The sequence below is a fragment of the Tupaia chinensis genome, unplaced genomic scaffold (genome assembly GCF_000334495.1).
Source record: "Tupaia chinensis unplaced genomic scaffold, TupChi_1.0 Scaffold144682_1, whole genome shotgun sequence".
NCBI lineage: Eukaryota > Metazoa > Chordata > Mammalia > Scandentia > Tupaiidae > Tupaia > Tupaia belangeri.
The window spans coordinates 20,061-42,956 of NW_006204543.1; the positions used below are offsets into that span (position 1 = coordinate 20,061).

The following is a 22,896-nucleotide window of genomic DNA, read 5'->3' on the forward strand; positions in this document are numbered from 1 at the left end:
CGGCTCAGCCGTCCCGGCCAACCCGGCTCCCGGCCCTCCAGTGCACAGCTGTCAGTGACAGGTCATCCTGGACAGGTCACCTGGGAGCTTCCAGCAGTGCGGAGCACTGGGCTCCCATGGCTGGACCTGGGTTATGGTTTATCCTTATTCCTCCCAAAAAGGGTGATCATTCCTGAGCCTCTTATGTCTTTTGACAGGTGACCTCTTAGCGACTAAAATTGCTCTGTGGGAGCCTGCAGAGCTGGTGGGAGAGGTGCCACCCACTGTGGTAGCTGGGAGGTGGGTCCAGAGCCGACGCTCCCCTGCTTACGAGGATTTTTTGTGGTAATGGTGAGGAGACGTGTACAATATTCTCATTATGTGTATGATCACTTTTTGTTTGTTTTACTTTGTTAATGGATTTAGATGACATTGAGTTAGCTGATAAATTTCTCGGCTGTTGGCAAGCCCTTTATAAAATGTGGGGGGCGGGGGGCCATCAGATGGCATAGCGGTTACGTCCCTGACCCCCACCTGGGGAGTGACCTCTCACTTTCCTTCTCACTGTCTCTGCCACACACACCCCCACCCCGTGAGCACATGCACCCTATGGCAAAAAAAAAAAAAAAGACTAAAAACAGAAGTGGATCAGCAGGTGGCATGGTGGTTACGTTGCTAGACTCCCACCTGGCCAACCACGAGTCGAGGGTGGACTGGACTCCCACGTACTTGACCGTGGTTTGAGTCCCGGACTCGGTGGCTTAAAACTCAGGCCAGGCACGTGTGTGTACGTGTCCAAAATCCTGAAAGGAGAATGGAGAAGAGATTGCGGTGTGACCATCCCCCCAGGGGATGATTTCTCACTTTCTGTCTCTCTGTCTCTCCAGCCAGCACATATGCCCTCTAGCAAAAAATCTCTAAAAAAGAAAAAAAAAATCTTGCCAGTCGTGTGTGCATGTGTGCCCAAGATCCCAGGAAGAGAATTGGGAAGAAAGGATTGCAGTATGGCCATCCCCCTAGGGGGTGATTTCTCACCTTCTCTCTCACTGTGTCTGTCTGTCTGTCTCTCTCTCGCTGGTGAGTGCACATGCCGTAAGACAAAAACCCCTAATGATAACAAATACATAAATTTGGTGGATATAAATTCTTATCATAGGCTCTAGGTTTTAGGCTTTTTGGTTTGGGAAAAAAAGAAAACAGTGGTGCCTTTGTGAGTCAGATACGAGAAGAACTTATGGCTAGGACTCGGGAGGTTTCTTTACCAAAAAGCCTTAATTACATTTGTATAGACGTCCTACAATATGATCAGACCGTATAGCCAGTATCCTTGAAATAAAGTGAGAGAGTAAAGGTGACGACAGTTAACTGATATGTCATTTATAATTCTGTTTTTCTTCCCCATTTATACTCTTTTGAATGAAGTTCATTGTTTTCATGAAAGCATTTATTTTGCAGAGAAAAGAGTTGTACAATCTTCTGCTTTTTATAGTGAGAATCGCAAATTTAGCTTCAATAAAACTTTATTTTATTTTTTAAAATTATTATATTTAACTTTATTTATTTACTCATTTTTAATTTGACAAGAGAGGGACAGAGTGAATGAGAGAGAGAGAGGAGAGAGGACGTGAGGAAGTGAGCCGCCAAGTCCAGGGCTCGAACTGCAGTTGGCCATATGGAAGTCTAGCGCCCTTAACCACCACGCCATCTGCTGGCCCCTAACATTTTATTTTGAGAGATAAATTGAAAGGAGGATTTGTTGGCAATTCAATGAAGTAAGCAAGTAATTGGAAAACTACGGCAAAATCAGTGGTATTTTGAGTGAACAATGAAGACTGCTCACAGGGGAGCTGCGTTCTTGAGGACCCTCAGAAATGTAACTCGCAGTCGTGGATCTACTGAGAGAGCATCTGAAGCTGGTGCAGACTTGTAGGGGTGGGGCTTCTCGCTTGTAGTAGCCCCAAAGGTGGGAGTGTAGGGACACTTGGCAAGTCTAGCAGGTATGAAGCAGGTGGCTGAGCCCTCACCCTCACAGCCTGTGCCCCGTCCCAGCCAAGACTGCCAGCCACCCTTGCATCGGGGGGCATCGGCGCAGGGGCTGCAGTGCTGGCTGACCGGAGGGAGCTGCAAAGCTTCGATGGCCTGGCAGAGGTTCCTCCTGATCCCAGCTCTGTGGCGACCCCGAGCTCTGTACTGACTTTCCACTCTGCCATGGCGGCCAAAGCAGGCACTGAGCTGTGGGGAAGCAGCCATCCCCAGTTCAAATGCGGGTGGACATTAGTGGTGGCCAGACAGCACGCAGAGAGTCGCTGAGTTAGAGAGAGAGGCGCTGATCCCTGGAAGGGCAGAAATATATTGGATTAACATAGCTATTTTCAGAAAGATGCAAGGGAATGTTGAAATAATTAATACTAGACACTCTGCAGATTTAGAATTTGCTCATTGACAGAAAAGAGAACGAACCATTGGCAAAGCTGTAAGACAATTTAGCAATCCAGGGCAGTAAGCTAGTTACTAGGGTGAAGGGGTGAGAATATGAATGAAAATGAGGGAACTTGGAAAAGACTCCCGGAGGTGGGGCATGGGGGTGCTGGGCGGGAGGGGAGGGCCTGCTAATGCCTTGAATTGTTTAGGGGGATGAGAGAGCTGGTGGGCCTTCGTGTTTATAGGAAAATAAGAGTTCTAATGTGTATGTGTGGAGGTGAGGGCCTTCATAGAGTTTGGGGGAATGCAAATGAAAAGCCTGCAAGGATTCAGACTTCTTTGCACCAGAAGAAACTTGTTCTATAATTTTATTTTCCACTAACTTTTTTAAATAATACTTATTTAATTGGACTTTATTTATTTATTTATTTATTTTAATTTGACCAGAGAGGGACAGAGAGAGAGAGAAAGTGAGAAAGCAAGCCTCCAGATTCAGGACTTGAACCAGGGTCGGCCATGTGGGAGTCCAGTGCCCTTAACCACCCCACTACCTCCCTGCCCCTCCACTAACTCTTTGAAGTCCCCTTCAGATGTCTATGTGTGTTAGCAGCTAGAGTTAGAGTAGCCCTGATCAGATGGGTAACTTTCAAATGACTAATTGGAAGGGAAAGTCCCAGTTGGGGACAAAGAAAATGCAATCATGCTAACAAGGTGGGAGAAAAACGAACTATTTAAACCCATGAGAGCCAGCAGATAGCATGATGGTTAAGGTGCTGGATTCCCACATGGCCGACCATGGTTCAAATAATCCTGGACCTAGGACAAATAAATAGATAAATAAATAAATGTTTTTTAAAAAGAAACAAAATAGTGGGAATCAGCAGTTAGCGTAATGGCTATGTCGCTGGACTCCCACGTAGTCGACCACGGTTCACATCCCAAACCCAGTGGCTTAAAACTCACGCCAGGCGCGTCTGCGTGCGTGCCCAAGATCCCGAGAAGAGAATGGAGGAGAAGGGATTGCGGCGTGGCCATCCCCCCTGGGGGGTGATTTCTCGTTTTCTATCTCTCTGTCTCTCTCTGTCTGTCTGGCAAGCGCACGCGCCCTACAGTGAAAATCTCTCCAAAAAAAAAAAAAAAAGAATCTAGAGGAGAGGGCCAGCAGGTGGCGTGGTGGTTAAGACGCTGGACGCCGACAGGCTGACCAAGTTCCAGTCCTGGACCTGGTGGCCTGCTTTCTCACTGCTTTCTGCCTCTCACTGGTCAAATTTTAAAATAATGATAATAAATAAAATTTAAATAATTCTTAAAAATAAATATAGATGAGGAAAATTATCATTGGACAAAATAGTAGTTAAGGTACAATCTTTAATGGGCAGAGTCACTTCATATGATCAAAGATTGAAACCCCTAAAAAGATGAGTTATAAACATTAAGACATCTAACAAAAAAGGGTTTAAACATAGAAAGCAAAAACTAGTACATATGTACAGAGTAGTTAGGAATCCATAACTTTGGTGCGAAAGTCCACAGTAGTTCTTTCACGAAACATCAGTAGTTCGGCAAGACAGACCCCTAACAAAGGACAGAGCTGCAACGTCGTTCAGTTGTCCTTGTAGTTAGGGAACCCCAGATGCGCACTGTCACACGCTGTCTGTGGAAGTGCGAATTGGCAAGGCCACAGAGAAGGCAGTGCCCCAAGTACTTGGAGAGCTTCTTCCTCTGACTTGTGTGTACCTAGGAGCCTTCGTGCGCCGTGCCAGGGGGAGCGTGTGCCTGGGAGAGCAAGAACACACACCAGCCTCACCCTGCGGGCCTGATCCCACTGCGTCCTTCTCTGCAGTTCTCTGTCCTTTCAGGATCGTGGGCGTACACTGATTTTCCAACCTGGGTTAGCCACGTAGGATCTGGCCTCCTCTGGACAGCACCCGGCCTCCAGGCTAGGGGCAGGCCCTGGGATCCTTTCTAAATACATCCAGGCAACCCTTGTAGTCTGGGGGGACTGGTCCCAGGACTGCCCTGTGAGTGCCAGACTCATATATAACCTACTGACAGCCTCCAGGGGACTCGAGCTCAGATCCCTGACGACCCCTCGTCTGCTGTAAGTGCTGAGAGTGGTGGTTACACTGTGCTGCTCAGAGAATGAGGACAGGGGACACCGAGTCTGAGTGTCTGTAGTGCAGAGGCGGCCAGCTTTTTTCTTTGAATATTTTGATCGACAGTCGGTCCATTCTGAGGATGCAGAATCTGTGGATGTGGAGAGCAAGCTGTCTGTTTTGTGCCCAAAGATTTTGCCCAGTGTGTTCAGGGCTCAGTGGTTTCATAGTAAACATTGGTAACAAAATGACTGTAGAAGTGTGGTTAGATTGTTACATCTGTATTAAGGAATACTGTTTAGTCATTAAAAACTACAAAATAGCTCTACATGAGTTATTATTGGAAGTTTCAAGGTGCATTTTAGGTTGAGGGCTGCCCTGGTGTGATAGTGAAGGCAGCTAGGTGCCACGTGGCCAGCCATAGTTCGAGTCCCAGACCCAGCAGCTTGAAAAACACACAGTGCATGTGTGTGTGCCTCCAACCCCGAAGGAGTGAGAAATGGAGACAGGAATGCAGCGTGACCATCCCCATGGGGAGTGCTTTATCCCTCCTTCCCTTCCTTTCTCTTTCTCTGAGGAGCATATGTGACCTCTGTAAAATAAAATAAAATAAAATAAAATAAAAATACATATTAGGGCCAGCAGATTGCCGAATGGTTGTCGCTGGACTCCTACATGGCCACTGCAGTTCAAGTCTCAGATCCGGTGGCTTGAAAGTCACACTGGGTATCTGCGCACACATGCTGAGGATTCCGGGAGGAGAACTGAGGAGAAGGGATTGCGGTGTAGCTGTCTGTCCTGGGGGTGACTTCTCGCTCTCCTTTTCAGTATCTCTGTCTTCCTTTCTATTTTGGGTGAATGTATGTGCCCTAAGGCAAAAACCTCTTTTAAAAAGGGGAGATATATTAAGTGAAAAAAATAAGGCTGGCCAGTCAGTGGCATGGTGGGTAAGGTGACTGGATCCCACATGGCAGACTGCAATTCAAGTCTCAAACCCAGCGGCTTGGAAAACACTCTGGGCACATGTTCACCCATTCCCACAACCCTGCAGGAGACTGGGAGAGAAGGCGCAGTGTGGCCCTTCCCTGAGGGTGTGGTCCTGCTTGCTCGCTCTCTCTTTCCAGGGAGTGCATGCACCCTATAGGAAAATTAAAAAGGGGGAACATGAAAAAATACTAGTCATTTGATCATCTTATTAAGCGAGCTTCAAAAGAAAATGGTGGCTGGCAGGTGGCATGGTGGTTAAAGGCACTGGACTCCCACATGGCCGACTGTGGCTTGAGTCCCAGACCTGGTGGCTTGCTTTCTTGCTTTCCCCTTCTCTCTCTGTATCTCTCTGGTTAAATTAAAAAATAATAATAATGATAACAAATGAAATTAAATAAATAAATAATTCTTTTAAAAAAGGAATTTCAAAAGAAAATAAACACATCCGGAAGCAAGCATGAGCATTGTCCAGGAGGCTGCACAAAGATCTATTAGCAGCTGTTGTCTTTGGAAAAGGTACAGGGTTTGAGATGAGGGGAAGAGGGCTGCTTTGACTTTTTTTTTTTAAATATTTATTTAATTCCATTTGTTACCATTATTTTTTAGTTTCACCAGAGAGAGAGAGAAAGGGAAAGTGAGAAAACAAGCCACCAGGTCTGGGATTCGAACCTCAGTAGGCTAGTCCCGCTCCGCTGTCCTAAGGCTGCCGCCGGCAGTGACGCAGAGGGAGGGCACACTGCTGCTCCGCAGCGTGTTGGTGCGTGAGCATGTTTCCCAGAGCACTTGGTGGATGGCTTAGGCTATTCCTTCGTACCTGTGTCTGCACCTTTCTGTAAGCGTGCTGAATCAGCTGTTTACACACGGATGAGTTGTTTTCATCCGAAGAAAAGCAAGCTGAGCAGTGTGCGTGTGGTGGGTGCCCCGTGTGGGCAGGCTGGTACCGGGCAGTGTGGGGTGGTGGGCGCCCGTACGGGCAGTGTGGTTCCTAGCTTTTTGGTTGAGAAAAGACTGTGACATTTATTTCCAAAGCTACCTTCAAGCAAACGCTTGCCTCAAACTTGAAAAGTGAGTTTACCTGTAAAGCTGTCTTTTTAAGGGTTTTTTCCCTACCTTGCAGGGTAACTCCATCTTCTGAAAACCCGAGTGCTGCTACTTCCAGTGTCAGCCAAGGAAAACCGTCTTTGAGAAGAATTAAAGGGAGACTGCATCGAAGCCGGAGCCTCGACAGCATCGACTTCTGCGAGCTCGCTGTGAGTGGGCTGACCGCCCTTCTCTGACTTTTCCGAGAACGTGAAAATGGGGGTTTGATTATTTTCGTAAAAATGAAGAAGGCGCATTTTGTGGTATGCATTTTTAACGGAAAAAGGTTTATCTCAGGGTTCCCTGACCAGGACGCTGTCTTCACCACATGCATAAGCTGCGTTGTGAAGGGCAGTTCACGGAGGCAATTCCCGTGGGTAGTCAGAGCTGGAGAGACGCATCCCGAGTTCTATAAGAAAAACTGAATTAAGTTCAGTAAAGTATTAACAGAAATTTCATATATATCACGAAGGGTCTTAGGTATCTCATTAATCCTGGAAATAGCAGAAAATACTGTGATGTAGTTCCCAATTCAGTTAAAGGCACTGTTTTTTCTGTTCTACGTGACTAACTTTAATGTCATATGTTTTTCCAGGTAGGTGACAGGACTTCATGTGGGCATGTGGAAATTCATGTTTGGTTTTAGAAAAACCATTGGCATTTTCAGGCCCCACTTGACTAAATGAGTTATCCTAACGTCATAAAGAAAATGCTAGACTTTTCTTTTTAACTGCCAGGGAGTGCGTGTACTAGCCAGAGAGACAGAGAAGAGGGGAGAGACAGCGCGAACGCCGGGGGGTGGTCACAGCAGTCCGTGTTCCCCGTCCCGTCGGGTTGGCCATGCCCGGCCTGTTTCTCAGCCCTCCAGGGCCGGGATTCGAACCGCAGTCAGCCTGTGACATCTGCCTCACTTAACCAAGCACTGGAGCCAGCCCAGCGCTAGAATTTTTGCTGTGAAGCACTTTTACTCACATGTATGTGCCATAGGTTCAGTGGCGAAGTGGGGGTACTCCTTCTGTCCTTTGAGCTCTGAAAGATCCTGAATGATGAAAGTACCGTCAGCCAACATTTCAAACAAAGACCTGGAAGTGTGAAACTAGGCCCAGCACGGCGATGTGTGCTGGTGGGCACTGTGGCTCGTGGCCGGGGCCACTGGGAGGCCCGGGCTCGACTCTGCATGCCCACAGGCTGCGTGTGCTGGGGAGGCTGGAGGTGGGGGCAGCACAGCCAGCTCCACGGGGGTGATTCACACCACGGACAGCCAAGGGGGAATCCCTTAACCACCACACTACAGGGCTGGCCCGTGGACTCCCGCTTTATTCCCGGGCTATGAGTGGTTTCCATCTGCGTTTACTCTGATGTCCAGGTGTTCTCAGACGCGGGCAATCGGGGCTCCGTTAGCTGGCCCCTCTGCCATGTCGACGTGTCCCGACTTCTCTCAGAGCATGGCCTTGTCCAGCACCATGTGCCCGGGCTCCATCGGTACCCCTGCCACCAAGGCAGGGTGACCTCAGAAACCAGGACGCCCGAGGCCCGGTGCTTAGTGCTTTGGTGGGCTTTCCTCTCCGCACACAGAAAACACGCACGCAAACGCGCCTTACGTGCTCTCAGTAGGTGTTCGTGACCTCCGTGGGGTGTGTATTTCACAGCCGTGTCATGGTGTATTTAATAGCTCCGTGTGTCTATGTTCGTGTTTAACAGGTGTGTCGTGTGTGTGTGTTTAATAGGTGTGTCATGTGTGTCTGTGTGTCTGTATCTCTGTGTGTGGTATGTGTGTTTATGTGTGTGTCGTATGTGTGTTTATGTGTGTGTCATGTGTGTTTGTGTGTGTCGTGTGTGTCACGTATGTGTCTCTGTGTGTGTCGTGTGTGTTTCTGTGTGTGTATGTTGTGTGTCTGTCTATCTGTCTGTGTGTTTAATACCTGCTAAGCTCTCGCAGTTATTCGAAACCCAGGGCTTCCTCGCTCTCTCCCTCCTGTGACCCAGCAGAGAGGAACCAGGCTCCCCGTGTTTAGATACTTGTCTGTTGCTCAGGCGGTTGGCTCTTTGCTCTGTGTGACCCTCTCCCGCCATGCCACCTCCCTGCTGTCCCCAACGCACATGGCCTGAGCACTGGCTTGCAGCTGCCAGTGTGCCTCCATGTGGCCTAGGACAAGTGACATTTTCACGTAGAGAGGGAAGAGGGACTCAGACCTTTCAGGAAGAGTGTTTGACATTATAGAAAAAGGAAGCATTACTGTGCTTTTGTTCTAGCTAAGTATGTGTAGGGATCCCACTGGCTGGGCCACGGCTGCCCTCGGACATGAGGACAGGAGTGTCTGCTGATGGTCCCTCACGTCCCTGAAGGCCTCAAGCATCCGGGCCCAGACTCACACTGCAGTCAGCCTGTGGGTCCAGCAGCCGAGCCTCCACCCCACCTGCCGGCAGGTAGTTCTTGTCTGTGAAGCAGATGTGAGTCTGTTCGCACAGACCCAGGTGAATGCAGTCTGACTTGCTTCGTGTCCTCGGAGCTCCAGGATGACAGCACAGCCTTCTGTTGCTCTCAGTCCCCGAACACGTGCTTTCTGGGGAAGCCCCACGTGTAGTAGTGGTGGACGTTTAGCCCATCTGTGATCCTGGTGAGGAGCAGAGGGTCATCCTTACCACAGCACCGTGGGCCCGAGAACACAGCCAAAGAAGGAGTCGTCATTTCCCCTGGTCTCTCCTGTGGCAAGCCGGAAGTGGGACGCTGCAGGCCGGTCCCCGTGTGATTTGTGCTTAGGGAAACCTTGTTTCTCAGGTTTGGCTGGCTGTTGGCATGACCCCACTGGCCTTCTCAGAGTTGATCCTCTGTTCTGGAAGGCCCCCACAGTCACTGCTGGGCATGGACAGCAGCCGTGCCCAGAGGTGAGGGTTAAGATGCAGGTGCTTAGCTGACTCTCCTAAGTCTTTTCCCAGCCACAGGTGACGTTTAGCATTCTAGGTTAGATGTGTGCCGAAGGGTAGGGCTTTCTTGCCTGGGCCACTGGGCAGCCTTAGTGAGGCCAGTTAGTTTGGGTCCTTTGTGGTTAAAACCCTTCAGAACCAGCAGATGGCATAATGGTTATGTTGCTGGACTCCCATGTAGTCAACTGTGGTGTGAGTCCCAGTCCTGGCGACTTTAAACTCATAATGGATGTGTGTGCGTGTGTGCCCAAGATCCCGAGAGGAGAATGGAGGAGAAAGGATTATGGCATGGCCATCCCCCCTGGGGGGTGATTTCTCACTTGCTCTCTGTCTCTCCGCAAGGACACATTCCTTATAGCAAAAAAATTCTGCCCTCCATAAAAAAAGTTCATTCTTCAGTTCATTCTTCTGAGTTCCTGCTCATCATAACCACGACGTACTTCACACTGGACCTACAGTGGAAATGGAAATGGTAAAAGCTTCCAGTTCGAAGGCTGGTTGCGAGGCTGGAAGTGATTGGCGCTTAGTGGGTACTTCTCGGGGCAGAGTGAGACGGGCCCCCAGCCTGGCTGTGGTGAGTGTGCCTCGGTGCTGACAGCCCGGGCGCGTGGCTCGAGTGGCACCTGCCGCCACATCCGGGAGTGACGAGGACAGCGCTGCCCTGACTTGAGGACTCGTGCTGTTCGAGCCATTTTGTTGTTGATTTTCTTTTAGGCAAGTTGGTCTAAAGTCTTTGTTTAAAACTAGCTTTATACCACTGCTCTAAATACAATTTTTGGGTTTTGTCCTTTAAAAATCATGTTTTGATATTGATTTTTAATACAAATGAGCCATCTTTGTAAAGTTTTATTTTTGTTTTTCCATTTCCTATTATACGTTAAGTGTTGAAAGATTTGTTATAATTGCAGAATAAAATCATAAATCAGCATTTAAAGTGTTTGGCCTTTTCCTCTGCATCTGCCCGTGGAGTCCAGCAACCACACTTCTCTTAGGAACCCGGTCACTGGCATCTCGTAGTATTGCAGCGTGCTCATCCGTTTTCCACATTTTGGGAATCGTGTGACTTGCTCTGTTGTTTATTGCTGCTTACATCATGATTTCCTTTCATTCCAGCGGGCACACGTACATGCATGAGAGAGGGGGGAGGGTGGCACCATCATTTCCCTCCATTTTCTACCATTCGGTAGAAAACGAACAAGCCAAGGGTATACCAGCAGAAACCAGTGTGTTCATAAGCATAAGGATGCCAGATCTTTGTTCAAGCCTCGGTTTTCCAGTTTACTACATGGTTAGAACTTGTTTCCGTTCATTTTGGCCTGACTGAACAATTTCACAAATGCTATTCTTGGGGCAAACTTTTTTTTGGAGAGATTTTTTCTATAGGGTGCGTGTGCTTGCTGGAGAGACAGACAGAGACAAAGAAAAAGAAAGCCATCTTTTAAAAAAATTCAGAATTGGCCCAGCAGTTGGCGTAATGGATTTGTTGCTGGACTCTCATGTAGTCAACCGTGGTTCGAGTCCCAGACCTGGTGGCTTAAACTCATGCTGGGCGTGTGTGCGTGTGTGCCCAAGATTCCGAGAGGAGAATGGAGAAGGGATTGCAGTGTAGCCATCCCCCCTGGGGGGTGATTTCTCACTTTCTCTCTCTCTGTCTTTCTAGCAAGCACATGTGCCCTATAGCAAAAACCTCTCCAAAAAAAAAAAATCAGAGCATACTGGACATCTTTTTTTTATCATTTATTTTTACATTTTTCCACAAACATTTACTTTACATATTTTAATTTTTAATTGTTTATTTTATTTTATTTATTCATTCGTTTATTTTTCAATTTGACCAGAGACAGACAGAGGTTGAGAGTGAGGAAGTGAGAAAGCAAGCCAGCAGATTCAGGACTCGAACTGTGGTCGGCCATGTGGAAGTGTCCAGCGCTTTAACCACCATGCCACCCGCTGGTCCCCACATTTACTTTACATATAAAAAAATTTTGCTCATATGCCACAGTTCTTGACAATTAATAAACAGCTTTCACATTTTTAAAAAACTGAATTTTAAAGATAATGTTCAAAATACTTGTTATAATTTCATTTGTGACTCTCTAACAACAGACAGTATGTTTTTAAAATATTTTTTGGAAATTATTTACATGTCAACTACTCAAACTGTTGAAAAGCAAACACCCAGCATGCAAGTCACACGTAATCCTTCTCAATTCAGCTCTACCTACCAAGTATTCTGTGATAGACCATCTGCTAGCAAAGATCAGTCTCTTCTTCTTCCTTCAAAGTCTTCCTCGAGATAATCCTCTGGTTGTACCTGCTCTTTTGCAATCTGTACTGATGACAATGCTGGGCTGGAAAAGCCCAGGTTATTTTATGGTACGAATTCTTTCATATGGCTTCTCTAATCCTCTCTACCAGGCAGAACTGTTTATGGTGCCAGGCCATCTTTCCAAGAGCTTCTGTTGGCTTACTTGAGATCTACTTTAGTTCCATGGTTTTCTGGTTAATCTTCAGATACAACATTCCAGTCAGAGCCCTGTCACATAATGAGTATTTCCAATGTCTGATTCAAGGCAACAGGTATTACTGAACTTATGCAAATAACCTGCCTGACACAAATAAGAATGCTCCCAAATATTTTCCAATTCCAGAGGAGTCAGGAAGGAAGAAAAGTTTATGTTTCCATTTAAAGAACAGAACAAGAAGAAAAAATATTTTAACAAATTGCTGAACCTATCAACAGCTCAAAAGAAAGCAAAATCCTTAAATTGGGAAAACAAAGCATAGTAAAAACATGGAGGAAGAAAAGAAAGTCAGTAATATTTTACTCAAAAGTCATGAAATTTTATTTCACCAGCTCAGTCTCATGTTCACCCCTCTTCTGCTGATTGTGCAGTGTGACTGTGGTCGGATCTTTCCATTTAAACCCTAGAAGGGCCATTCAGCATTATTATTGATGTTTCTTGTCCCTAGCACTAAGCTGGTCGTTTTCTCGGTTCCTTTTAGTTCTCTTATTTCTGTGTGTGTGTCTTTAGTTTTCCTGGTAGAGCACTCCCTTCAGGACTTCTTGAAGAGTGGATCTGGTACTGGCCATTTCCGAGAAGGTGGGGACTGTGAAGGGAGGCGATGGTGTTGAGCTGTGGTTGAGGGACTCAGGCAGAAGGAAGGAATGTGAATCTGGCCTAGCAAGTGTGCTCAGGACACACCGGGGAGGATCCTGTGGGTTCTGTCCACACAGAGCCTCCATAGAAAGCTGGCGTTTGCAGGTTCAAAGGGTGCGTGCAGCGAAAGGCAAGGTGGTCTTTGCATTGCTAAGAGCAGAAAATGCTGCACCTGGTGACAAGGGGACAGAAGGTCAGCCTGCTACAGTTCTGAGGGCCAAGGCCCAGGGGCTGCACCTGCTGGGGTCTTCTGCCTGTGCCACAGAGAGCAGTCAGGCATGGGCATCTGTGTCCAGGTTTCCTGGTGTCCCTGTTCTGGTCGCCTCTCCTCTCTTTATAAACCCACAGGAGTCAGTGATGGCGCCCATCCTAATGAGCTCAATCCTGATCCCCTTGGCGCCCCACCTATTCAACGCCATAGTAAGCCAAGTTTTCTCCCTCCTAATCCCGTCACGACCTGATCTCAACATGTGAATTTCGGGAGACATTGGGATCATACCACAAAGGGAGGAGAGAAGGGCATTGAAGGTGATGATAGCCCAGAGGGGCCAGATGATGCCAGGAGGTGAGTCTGGAGGGCCTGCGGAGGCAGAGGCCACAGTGTAGGGTGCAAGAGTTCTGGCCTCAGTATTGAAAATGCACGAAGTTGTGGGGGGACAGTGGTGACAGTGCGATTTTGGAACTGGGTGCAGGAATGAGTGCGGGTCGAGGTTGTTCCGAGGCTGAAAAGCGGAATTTGAAGCCGTGTAGGATGACTGTGGGTGGTGAGGCTGGTGTTGCATCTCTAGCAACTCCTGGCTGGCCCTTTCTGATAGAGACTGGTTAGTGCTGCCTCAGAGACAACCTTCTAAAGCCACTGGCACCTCAAGGGAGGTCCGAGAATTTTTACAAAATACCTGACAGTAAGTACAGAAAGAGATAGGGAGCTGGAGAGTTATTCCTGACCAGTGGATGGCAGAGATGAGTATGTTTAGAACATAAAAGACAGGAATTTTAATTTGATTGAAAATTGAGGGAACCTTTGAAGGAAGAGGAAAAGCTGTTTTCTGGAGGCGATCTGAATGCACCAAAGAGTGAAATGCTGTGTTCGAGTGACCGAGGAGATCTGAAGGGTGCGGAACAGAGAGGTCGGTCCACGTGAGTGAGCAGGAGAGGCGCAGCATGAGGCGGCAGGTCTTTCGTAACTTCTTTCCGATAGTCACTCTCCAAGCACTTCCCAGCGAGAGAATTCTGTTTCCCTCCAGCTTTCAAAGGACCTCAGAGACTTCCACTCTTCACTTACTAATTTATCTTAACCTGCAGGGGTATAGCAGCTGTTCCAGAAGTGGAGCTTGTTGGACATTTTGTAATTCACAGTGACATGAGAATCTTTGCAGGCTTTCCTCTTCAAATCACATTGACTCTTCACATAGACTCAAACGAAGCCAGGGGGCGTTTTCCCCCACTGTATGTTTGCATTTGAAGTTGAAACCACCTTTGAAGTTCCAAGTTTTTCAGCTGTAGGCATTTGGTAAGCATGTACTTAGAAGGCAAACATTCTTTTTTAAAAAAAATTATTAGTCATAAGATGGAAATCCCTTTTTAGGGAGTCGTTAAGGAGGTTGGTAGGTGTTCTCGTTTCTCCAGTTGACTGGGTTTATGACACAGGACTTTTCACTATTGTTTTACCTTGGCGTCATGCGGGCGGGGCAGCTTTGGATGGGCAGGGAGGGAGGTGTGGTGTTTGGATGTGGAAGGGGTTTGAGAGCTTGTGGTGATGACCCAGCCCTGCTTCTCTGCTCAGTTCAAGTACCCTGAGTCACTGTGCTCCTGGCCGAGTCATGGGCTGGGTTATTGTACTTTAAATTGTTTCGCTTCTAATCCTGTACCTTTAACTAGCAATCATGCAGGTGACCATGTGGGCGGGCACAGCCTTCGCCCGTGCACTCACACTCACCTTCTGTGGACTGACGCTTATATTATCCAAGAAATTCTTAATATAAATTCATGTCGAAACCAGCAGATGGTGTAAAGGTTACATCACTGGACTCCCTGAGTCCCGGACCTGGCAACTTATAACTCACGCCAGGCGCGTGTGCGTGCGTGCCCAAGATCCCGAGAGGAGAAAGGAGGAGAAGGGATTGCAGTGTGGCCGTCCCCCCCGGGGGTGATTTCTCACTTTCTGTCTCTCTCTCTCTCTCTCTCTCGTCTTCTGGCAAGCGCAAGCACCCTATAGCAAAAAACAAAAACAAAAACAAAACAAAAAACAATTCTCCAAAAACAAAAAGAAATTAAAGTCTTGCTTAATTTTTTTTAAAGGAAACAAACTTGTCAGTCATTTGTGCCAGTGGTTAACTAGTTCTAAAACTTCTTTAGCATTGATTTTTATGAGGCTTCACTAAAGTACTAGTCTTAGTTCTCATACCCTGGGTGAGACGAAGCAGACAGTGGGGGTTTTCTTTGTTTCTAGAAAGCCATCGGGTGTGGCTATTGGTCTCAGTTTGATCCTGTCTGTGACATACCCTGGTACATGAAATTCCTACTAAGACTTGATTTTCCCTTTGCAGACAGGAGTTCTGCCCTCCTTCCAGAGCCCCCGCTTCCCTTACCCTCAGACCTCCCTGTTCCCTGCCCAGCGTCCTTACTCTTGTGTGCTGGGCTTCTCTGCAGAGCTGAGCAAACCTCTGCAGGCCCGAGGAAACTGCTTGACCCGTGCCTCCTCTGGCCAGGCCGTGGACCGCGTGGCCTACTCCGTGTCTGCCTCTTTGGTCTATTTTCTACACTTCCTTGCAGCTGACGTTCGCTCCAAGCCTCTAGGTTGCTAAACACGGTGACCCCTTTTCTTCTTCTTCTTCTTCTTCTTCTTCTTCTTCTTCTTCTTCTTCTTCTTCTTCTTCTTCTTCTTCTTCTTCTTCTTCTTCTTCTTCTTCTTCTTCTTCTTCTTCTTCTTCTTCTTCTTCTTCTTCTTCTTCTTCTTCTTCTTCTTCTTCTTCTTCTTCTTCTTCTTCTTCTTCTTCTTCTTCTTCTTCTTCTTCTTCTTCTTCTTCTTCTTCTTCTTCTTCTTTTCTTCTTCTTTTCTTCTCCTTCTCCTTCTCCTTCTTCTTCTTTTTCTCGCACCTGGCATAAGTTTAAGTGACCAGGTCTGGGACTTGAACCACGGTCGACTACATCGGAATCCAGCGACATAGTCATTACTCCAACTGCTGGTTCCATGTTGACCTCCTTTTAGCCCTCATTCCCGGTGGCTTCTTCTCAGGGTTTGATGGTTGATTATTAGCCTCTTCTGGGGGTCTTCAAGCACATTCCACCCACCTACGTCTCTGGGAGTTTGTCTTCATGCAGTCCTGCCGCCACGTGGTCCTCACTCCATTGCCCTCCTGCAGTTTCTTTCTCCAGAAGTGATTCTTAACTTTGGTTGCTCTCAGAGTTACCTGCCGAGTAAGCACTCCCAGACCTGACCTCTCTCCTGGGTGCGGTCGACAATCTTCTAAGTGATGGGTGTCATCGCTGGAGCAAGCCACCCTCACTTTAGCCCACCTTGTGTGTGACTGGAAACAGAACGAGGTCCAGAATATTAGTAACAGAGGTGCATGTATGCATAAGGAATTATTAATGGTTTTATGTTTTTCTGTATTTATTTCTTCTTCATTTTAACATATTAATCATTAAACATTTCAAGTATATATTTTAATATCTTTATAAAATGTGTACAGTCATCATGAATTATTTGATAATAAAAAGCCCAGCCATCCCCATAGCCTAGAGGTTGAGGAAGCTGGGTCCCACCAACTAAACTTGAGTTTAGGCCAACCGAGGTTTGAGCCTTGGTCCCAACAGCTTGGAAAACTCGTCCTGTATAGCACTTGCCCTCTGGCAATTAAAAAAAAAAGTTAAAAATGTATGAATCTTTAAATTGTTCTCAGTAGTCCTAATTCTATTCAAATCAGTGTAACAATTCTGCCCCGCAGATGACAGTAAGGAAAAGAATATTCTCAGAGACATACTCTTTAAAATGGAATCGAAAACTGGAGACTTTCCATGTGTTCAGAGTAACAGGCTGGACCGGTGGGTGGTGTGGTTAAGGTGCTGGACCTCCCACACGGCCGACTGTGGTTCAGGGCTCAGATGGGCTCCAGTCCCCTTGACCACCAGGCTGTGGGCTGGCCGTGTAAATTAGCAATTAAACTATGCAGAATGCACCACTGCACAAAACGTCCTGAAGGTGGTCGAGTCTGGGTCCATCGCCTGTGCACTTGTCCCTCAGGTCCTTCTGCAGGGAGACCCGGTTCCCAGTGACTTGCTCCCCCCCTTGCTAGTAAAAGTAAAATAAGGAAATAAACAATTCTCTTTAATAATAAATAAATAAAATAAAATAAAATAAAAGTAGCCACCATGCCAGAGAGACAACCCCTTCCATGTATATATTTTTATGTTTCAGGGTTTGTTTTTCACATTTAAGTTTTTAATCCTAAATTTAATTTTTGGGTGGCGAAAGGTAGCGATTGCTTTGTTATTTTCTTTCAGTTTTATTTTAATTCATTTTATACATTCAGTCTGTATACATCACTTAGCTTATAAAGTGAACTTACCCGACATGAACACACTTCACACCAGTCCAGTTTAGGGTACTATATGCGTTATCATCGACTGATAATCATCCACTTCTCTGTCCCATAAATGTCTTGCCTCTCTATTTTTTCCCTTAATTTCTTTCCTTATACTCTTCCCACTCTTCCCACACTGTCTTCAGTACTTCTAACCATTTTCCATGCTTCCATAACCTCTAGTCTTTCAGTTTCCTCCATAGAGTGAGGATAGTCGGTATATATTAAGTGGAAACATACAATGCCTCTCCTTCAAAACCTGACTGGCTTCACTAAGAGTAAATCCTCCATGTTCATCCACTTCCTGTCAAAAGCCAGGGCCTTGTGTTCTATGGCTGAGCAGTATTCCATGGAGTACATGCACCACACCCCTCAATCCACTCATCTGTCCGTGACGTTGGGTTGGTTCCATGTCTTAGCAATTGTGAATAAAGCCACAATAAACATAGATGTGCAAACACGTTTCTGATTGAGTGTTCTCTTGTCCTTTGTATAGGTACCCAGGAGTGGGATTACTGGATCATGTGGTAGTTCTATTTGTAGATCTTTGAGGAATCTCCATGTTGTTCTCCACAGTGGCTGGACTAATTTACATTCCCACCAGCAGTGTAGGAGAGGTTCTCTTTCACCACATCCCCACCGGCACTTACTGTTTTTTTGTCTTTTTTTGTTTGTTTGTTTTTTTAATCTTTACCATTCTGACTGGGATCAGGTGGTATCTCATTGTGGTTTTGATCTGCATCTCCCTTATGATGAGAGATGTTGAGCATTTTTTCATGTGTTTCCTGCCTGTTTGTATGTCTTCCTTAGAGAGTTGTTTGTTCAGTTTATTATCCCATATTTTAATTGGGTTGATAATTTTTTTCTTTTTCAGGTAGGCCACTTGAGTTCCCTGTGTATTCTGGTTATCAGTTCCTTATCTGAGACATAGTTTGCAATAATATTCTCCCGTTCCAAGGGTTGTCGATTCACACTAATTACTGTGTAGAAACTTAATCTGATGTAATCCCACTTGTGTATATTTGGGGTTATTCCTAGCAGTCCGTGAGTTACAGACTCTCTCCTTTAGACCCAGGAGTCTTTCCTTTCCGTGTTTGGGAACTCCTGAGTTGAATGCATAGAGTTTATAAGTGTTAAATCTAATTGATAAATTATCCCATTTACTACCATATAATGCCCTTCTTTGTCTTTTCGTACAGTTTTTGTCTTAAAGTCTGTTTTCTCTGAGCTCAGTAGCATGACTCCAGCCCTTTTTTGTTCCCGTTTGCATGGAATACTTTTTTCCAGCCTTCACTTTTAGTCTATGTGTGTCTTTATCCATGAGATGCATTTCTTGCAGGCAACAGATAGAGGGTTTCTGTTTTTTTATTTGTTCAGCCAGTATGTATCTCTTGATTAGAGAATTTAACCCATTAACATTCAACGTTATTATCAATATTTCTGGGCTTGTTCCTACCTTTAGGTTGGCCACTTTCTTCCCCCATTTCTGTCCATTTGACATTGCTTTGTTGTTCTCAATATGGGTAACCAGTTGTCTGTGCATCATGGATTGAATGTCTCATCCTTTCATACCAACCTGTGTTACCTGTCTGTCACGTAACAGGCTTCCATGTATGGAGGGATATGTGTGTTTCTTTTCCACTGGTCTGGATCTGTCCCTCTGTAGAAACCATTCTGAGTCTCTAACTTAGTAACAAGTCCTGAAAACTGGTAGCTCAAGTGCCTCCCCACCTCTCTTTGGTTCTTTGGAGTGCCTGCTGTGTTTGACCCTGAGAGCCCCCTTACACACTGTATCTGTGTTCAACCTGTCCGGTGTCACAGGGAGCCCTGTCACGCGTGTGAGTGATACACTGAATGTGCAGAATTAACACTAGAGGAAGTTGACACCTTTGTATTTTGGTCTAATTATAAGTGGTTAGAGCACATCCCTTTATTCTTCTAAAATCACTTCCAACAAAGTTTCATCCTGTGTGACTGGATTTGTTACATAGTTTTCTTGCTGTTGCTAGTGACTGATGTTTTCCTTTTTATTTTGCAACTATGTGGTAGACGGCAAGTAATTGACTAGTGTTTTCATGTTATAACCATCATTTTTTTTAAAGTTTTTTGCCATAGGGTATGTGTGCTCATCAGAGAGAGAGAGAGAGAGAGAGAGAGAGAGAGAGAGAGAAGGAAAGTGAGATATCAGCCCCGGGGGAGAGGATGGCCATGCCATAATCACTTCTCCATTTTCCTCTCAGGATCTTGAGTGTGCGTGTGTGCGCGCGCACACACACACACATGCTTGGCATGATTTCCAAGCTATTGGGTCTGGGACTTGCACTTTGCACTTGACCATGTGGGGTCTACCCACGCTAACCCCCACAGCTCCTGCTAGCCCAGAGTGGCTAATATCCCTTAAGTGTCAGCTGTATCTGTAGTTGTAACCCATCTTTCATTCCGGATATATCTGTATTTCTTTATTGCTTTCAAAAAGCCAGCTTTTGGCTTCATTGCTTTTTCTTCTTCTTCTTCTTTTGCTAAAGGGCACTCGTGTTGGCCAGAAAGAGACAGAGAGCAGGGAACAGGAGAAAGTGTCCCCTGAGGGGTGGTCACGCTGCAATCCCTCCTTTGCTTCAGCCTCTTTTTGAGATTTTGGACGCACACACACACTGACCTGTTTCTCAAGCTGCTGGGTGTGAGACGTAAGCCACGTGATTGTCCCTGCAGGATACATCTGCCTCAGCCACAGGCTGTAGAGACAGCCCACATTTTATTTATTTTTTTAGCTTTTGCCTCAGGGCATGTGAACTTGCCAGAAAGAGACAGAGAGAGAGAGAGAAGAAAGTGAGAAATCATCCCCTGGGGGGATGGCCATGCCGCAATCCCTTCTCCTAGCTCCTCTTGGAATTTTGGGCATGAACACACACGTGCCTGGCATGATTTTTGAACTACCAGGTCCAGGACTTGAACTGTGGTTGGCCATGTGGGAGTCCAGTGCCTTAACCACTATACCACCTGCTGGCCCTCCTTATTCTTTTTTTGAAAAATGACCTCTTTGTTTTTTACTTCACTACTTTTGTGTGGGTCAGAGTTTGGCTTCTCTGGTGGAAGGTAACTAGACTGTGCTGCTTTGATTCAATAACAAGTTTATTTTGGTTACAAAAATTTTTTTGAATCCATGCAGTTTTTAATTTTAATAATGTGTGTATTCTACGGACTTTTTGAGACATCTTGAGATAAGAAGAAGGTTTAATTGAGGATGATGTCATCCAGAGACAGCACATACCTGGTGCTGGCTAGCTATTGTTTGAACTTTAATTCCATTTTCTACAAGCTTCTTGAAGTGCCATTTCTATATATACACACACACACACACACACACACACACACACACACACACACATAGAAAAATATGTCATGACTTTTCCGACAATCCAATGTTATATTTGATGTTTATAACATAATGTTAAGGGGTCCCTATCGCTAGCGAGGTGGTTACAATGGGTTAGCAAAGCTTCCATGTCACATACTTTTTTGTGTGTGATAAGGCAACTAAAATCTATTTATTGATTTGACGGAAATCCCTGCTGCGATCCAATTATGTTAACTTTAGACTCCGTGTCGTAGCGTCCCAGCCTCCTTTACCCTCACACACTTGCTGTTTCGTGTGCTTCGACCTACGTACCTTTCTATGTCTGTATGTGTTTCTATGAGTTTTGTGAGGATTACTTTTCTTTTTATACAATTTAAATTTCTGTACAATTAAGTGGACACATTTTATTTCTTTATAGTTATTGTGATTTATGATGTATCTAGATATATTTTTTCATCTTTTCTATGCTTTGTATTTATTCTTTTTTCTAAGATTTTATTTCTTTGTATCTTCAATAATTCCAAATATACTTATTTTATAACTTCTATCAAAGAATTACATTGTTGGAGTTCTTTTGAATTTCTATAACTTTATCCAGTAGCTTGAATACCATACATGTGTGATTTTTCAGGCAAGAGTGGTTTTTTTAACATTAATTCCAAAACATGCTTATCCATTTTCACTACCAAGATCCTGAGAGGATACCAAAGTTACGGCAGGACTGGAAAATACAAGCAATGAAAAATAAGCTAGGGCGAGAACATTATCTTGAAAATATTCCTTGAAATAGTAGGAACCAATCAAAACTGGAAGTCAAGATGAACAAGCAAAAGCAGATTGGGTCTTCTCCATTCACCACGCGTGTAAATCCATTCCTTTTCCCGAGCAAGTCTTCACGCCGTGGGTCTGTGTGGTTACTGTGGGATTTCGACTACTCATGGGAATGAGGACAAAATCATGCAGCAAAAGCACATGAAGGACACCCCTCAGCTTTTGTTTATGAACTTTGAACTCCTAAATGCCGGCTACTTTTGTCCATGGTTCTTTGGTCTCCAGGAAGATAAGCATTCGCAGCTCAGAGCTCACTCCTGGTGCAGGGGAGAGGCATGGCGTGGTGACCCCCTGCTCCCAGGCCGGCGATCTGGAGGCATGGAGATGGCCGTGGGCCAGAAGAGGTGCCTAAAAAGGGCACTGTGGTGGAGGGCAGATGAAGACAGCAGGGCAGGGAGGAACAAGCGACTTGTCTTCTCTGTCGGGGGTGGTCAAGATCTGCCGTCAGTAATAAACACCTCTGAACTTTACCCTTCAGAGAGGCGGATTTTATGGTCTGTGAAATGCCCCTCAATAAAACTGTAAAAGGAAGGCCTTGCTGTCAGAAGAGTTGGCAGGACTGCTGACCTGCTCAGAGCCCCCAGAAGCCCACGGACTCCGTGGGATGGATTCTCCCAAGTGCATGAACACGGGAGGTGGCATGTGCACGTGTGTGGGGTGCATGTGTTGTGCACGCGTGGCTTGTTGGAAGGATGTCGCAGGGCGACGGTGGCACCACAGTCCAGAGGCCGGGATCACCACGCCTACAGCAGCAAGGTGGCATTTTTGGTGTTCGCGCCAGTGAAGGTGCACAGGTCAACGCTGACGCCGCCGCTTTTGTGAGGAGTGGCAGGTGTGGCTGGCAGAGACTTGCTGAGACGCAGGACAGCAGGGCAGCAGGGCCCTGGCGTCTGCCCTTGTGTCCTTACAGGTGACAGGGTGCCAGAGGTCTCGGCATCAGGGTGTCCTGCTGGCCTGGACGCTTTGAGCAGTCAGGAAAGGGTGCCCAGCTTGGGGAGGCAGACGCAGCCTGAGAAGCTCCCACACATGTGAGGCCTCCAGGGGACAGTGTCCCACCTGGGCCTGAGCGCCCATCCCTCATGCTGTGCGATTGTCTGGAACACAGAGTCGGAATTCCAGGCTGAATGACAGGGTGTGTTCTGGAAACACAGTGTGTTTGTGTGTCTTGCGTGTAGAGAATGTGGCCAGGGCCCGTTGCTGTACCTGGGAACCGGTGTAGGTGAGCAGTTGGAAATCCCAGACCTGCAGGCCCCTGAGCTGTGTGCAGGTGGTCTGCTCCCGGCTGTGCTTTGCTGTGGAGCAGGTTAGACAAGGAAGTGCTTCAGGGAGGACCCAGCCAGTGTCCCCTGGGGTCACTCTACTGTGCCTGGGAGGCTTCCTGCCTGCATTCCTGGGAGGCCTGGAATGTCATCTGAGCTTAGTGACTGTCCAGAGGAGCCCCGGCTGCCCTGGGGCGGGGGTGGGGGGGCCTGGATTCC

General features: G+C 46.5%; 1 protein-coding gene across 1 annotated transcript in view; it reads left to right on the forward strand.

Moving 5' to 3' along the window:
• The window catches only part of TJP1 (tight junction protein 1), a gene marked incomplete at its 5' end in the record, with an annotated part of 156,196 nt that overhangs the window by 2,726 nt on the left and 130,574 nt on the right, over positions 1-22,896 (forward strand). The window contains 3 exon segments of the mRNA XM_027767793.1: positions 198-253; positions 2,029-2,213; positions 6,601-6,733. Coding sequence (XP_027623594.1) covers positions 198-253; positions 2,029-2,213; positions 6,601-6,733 — 374 coding nt within the window.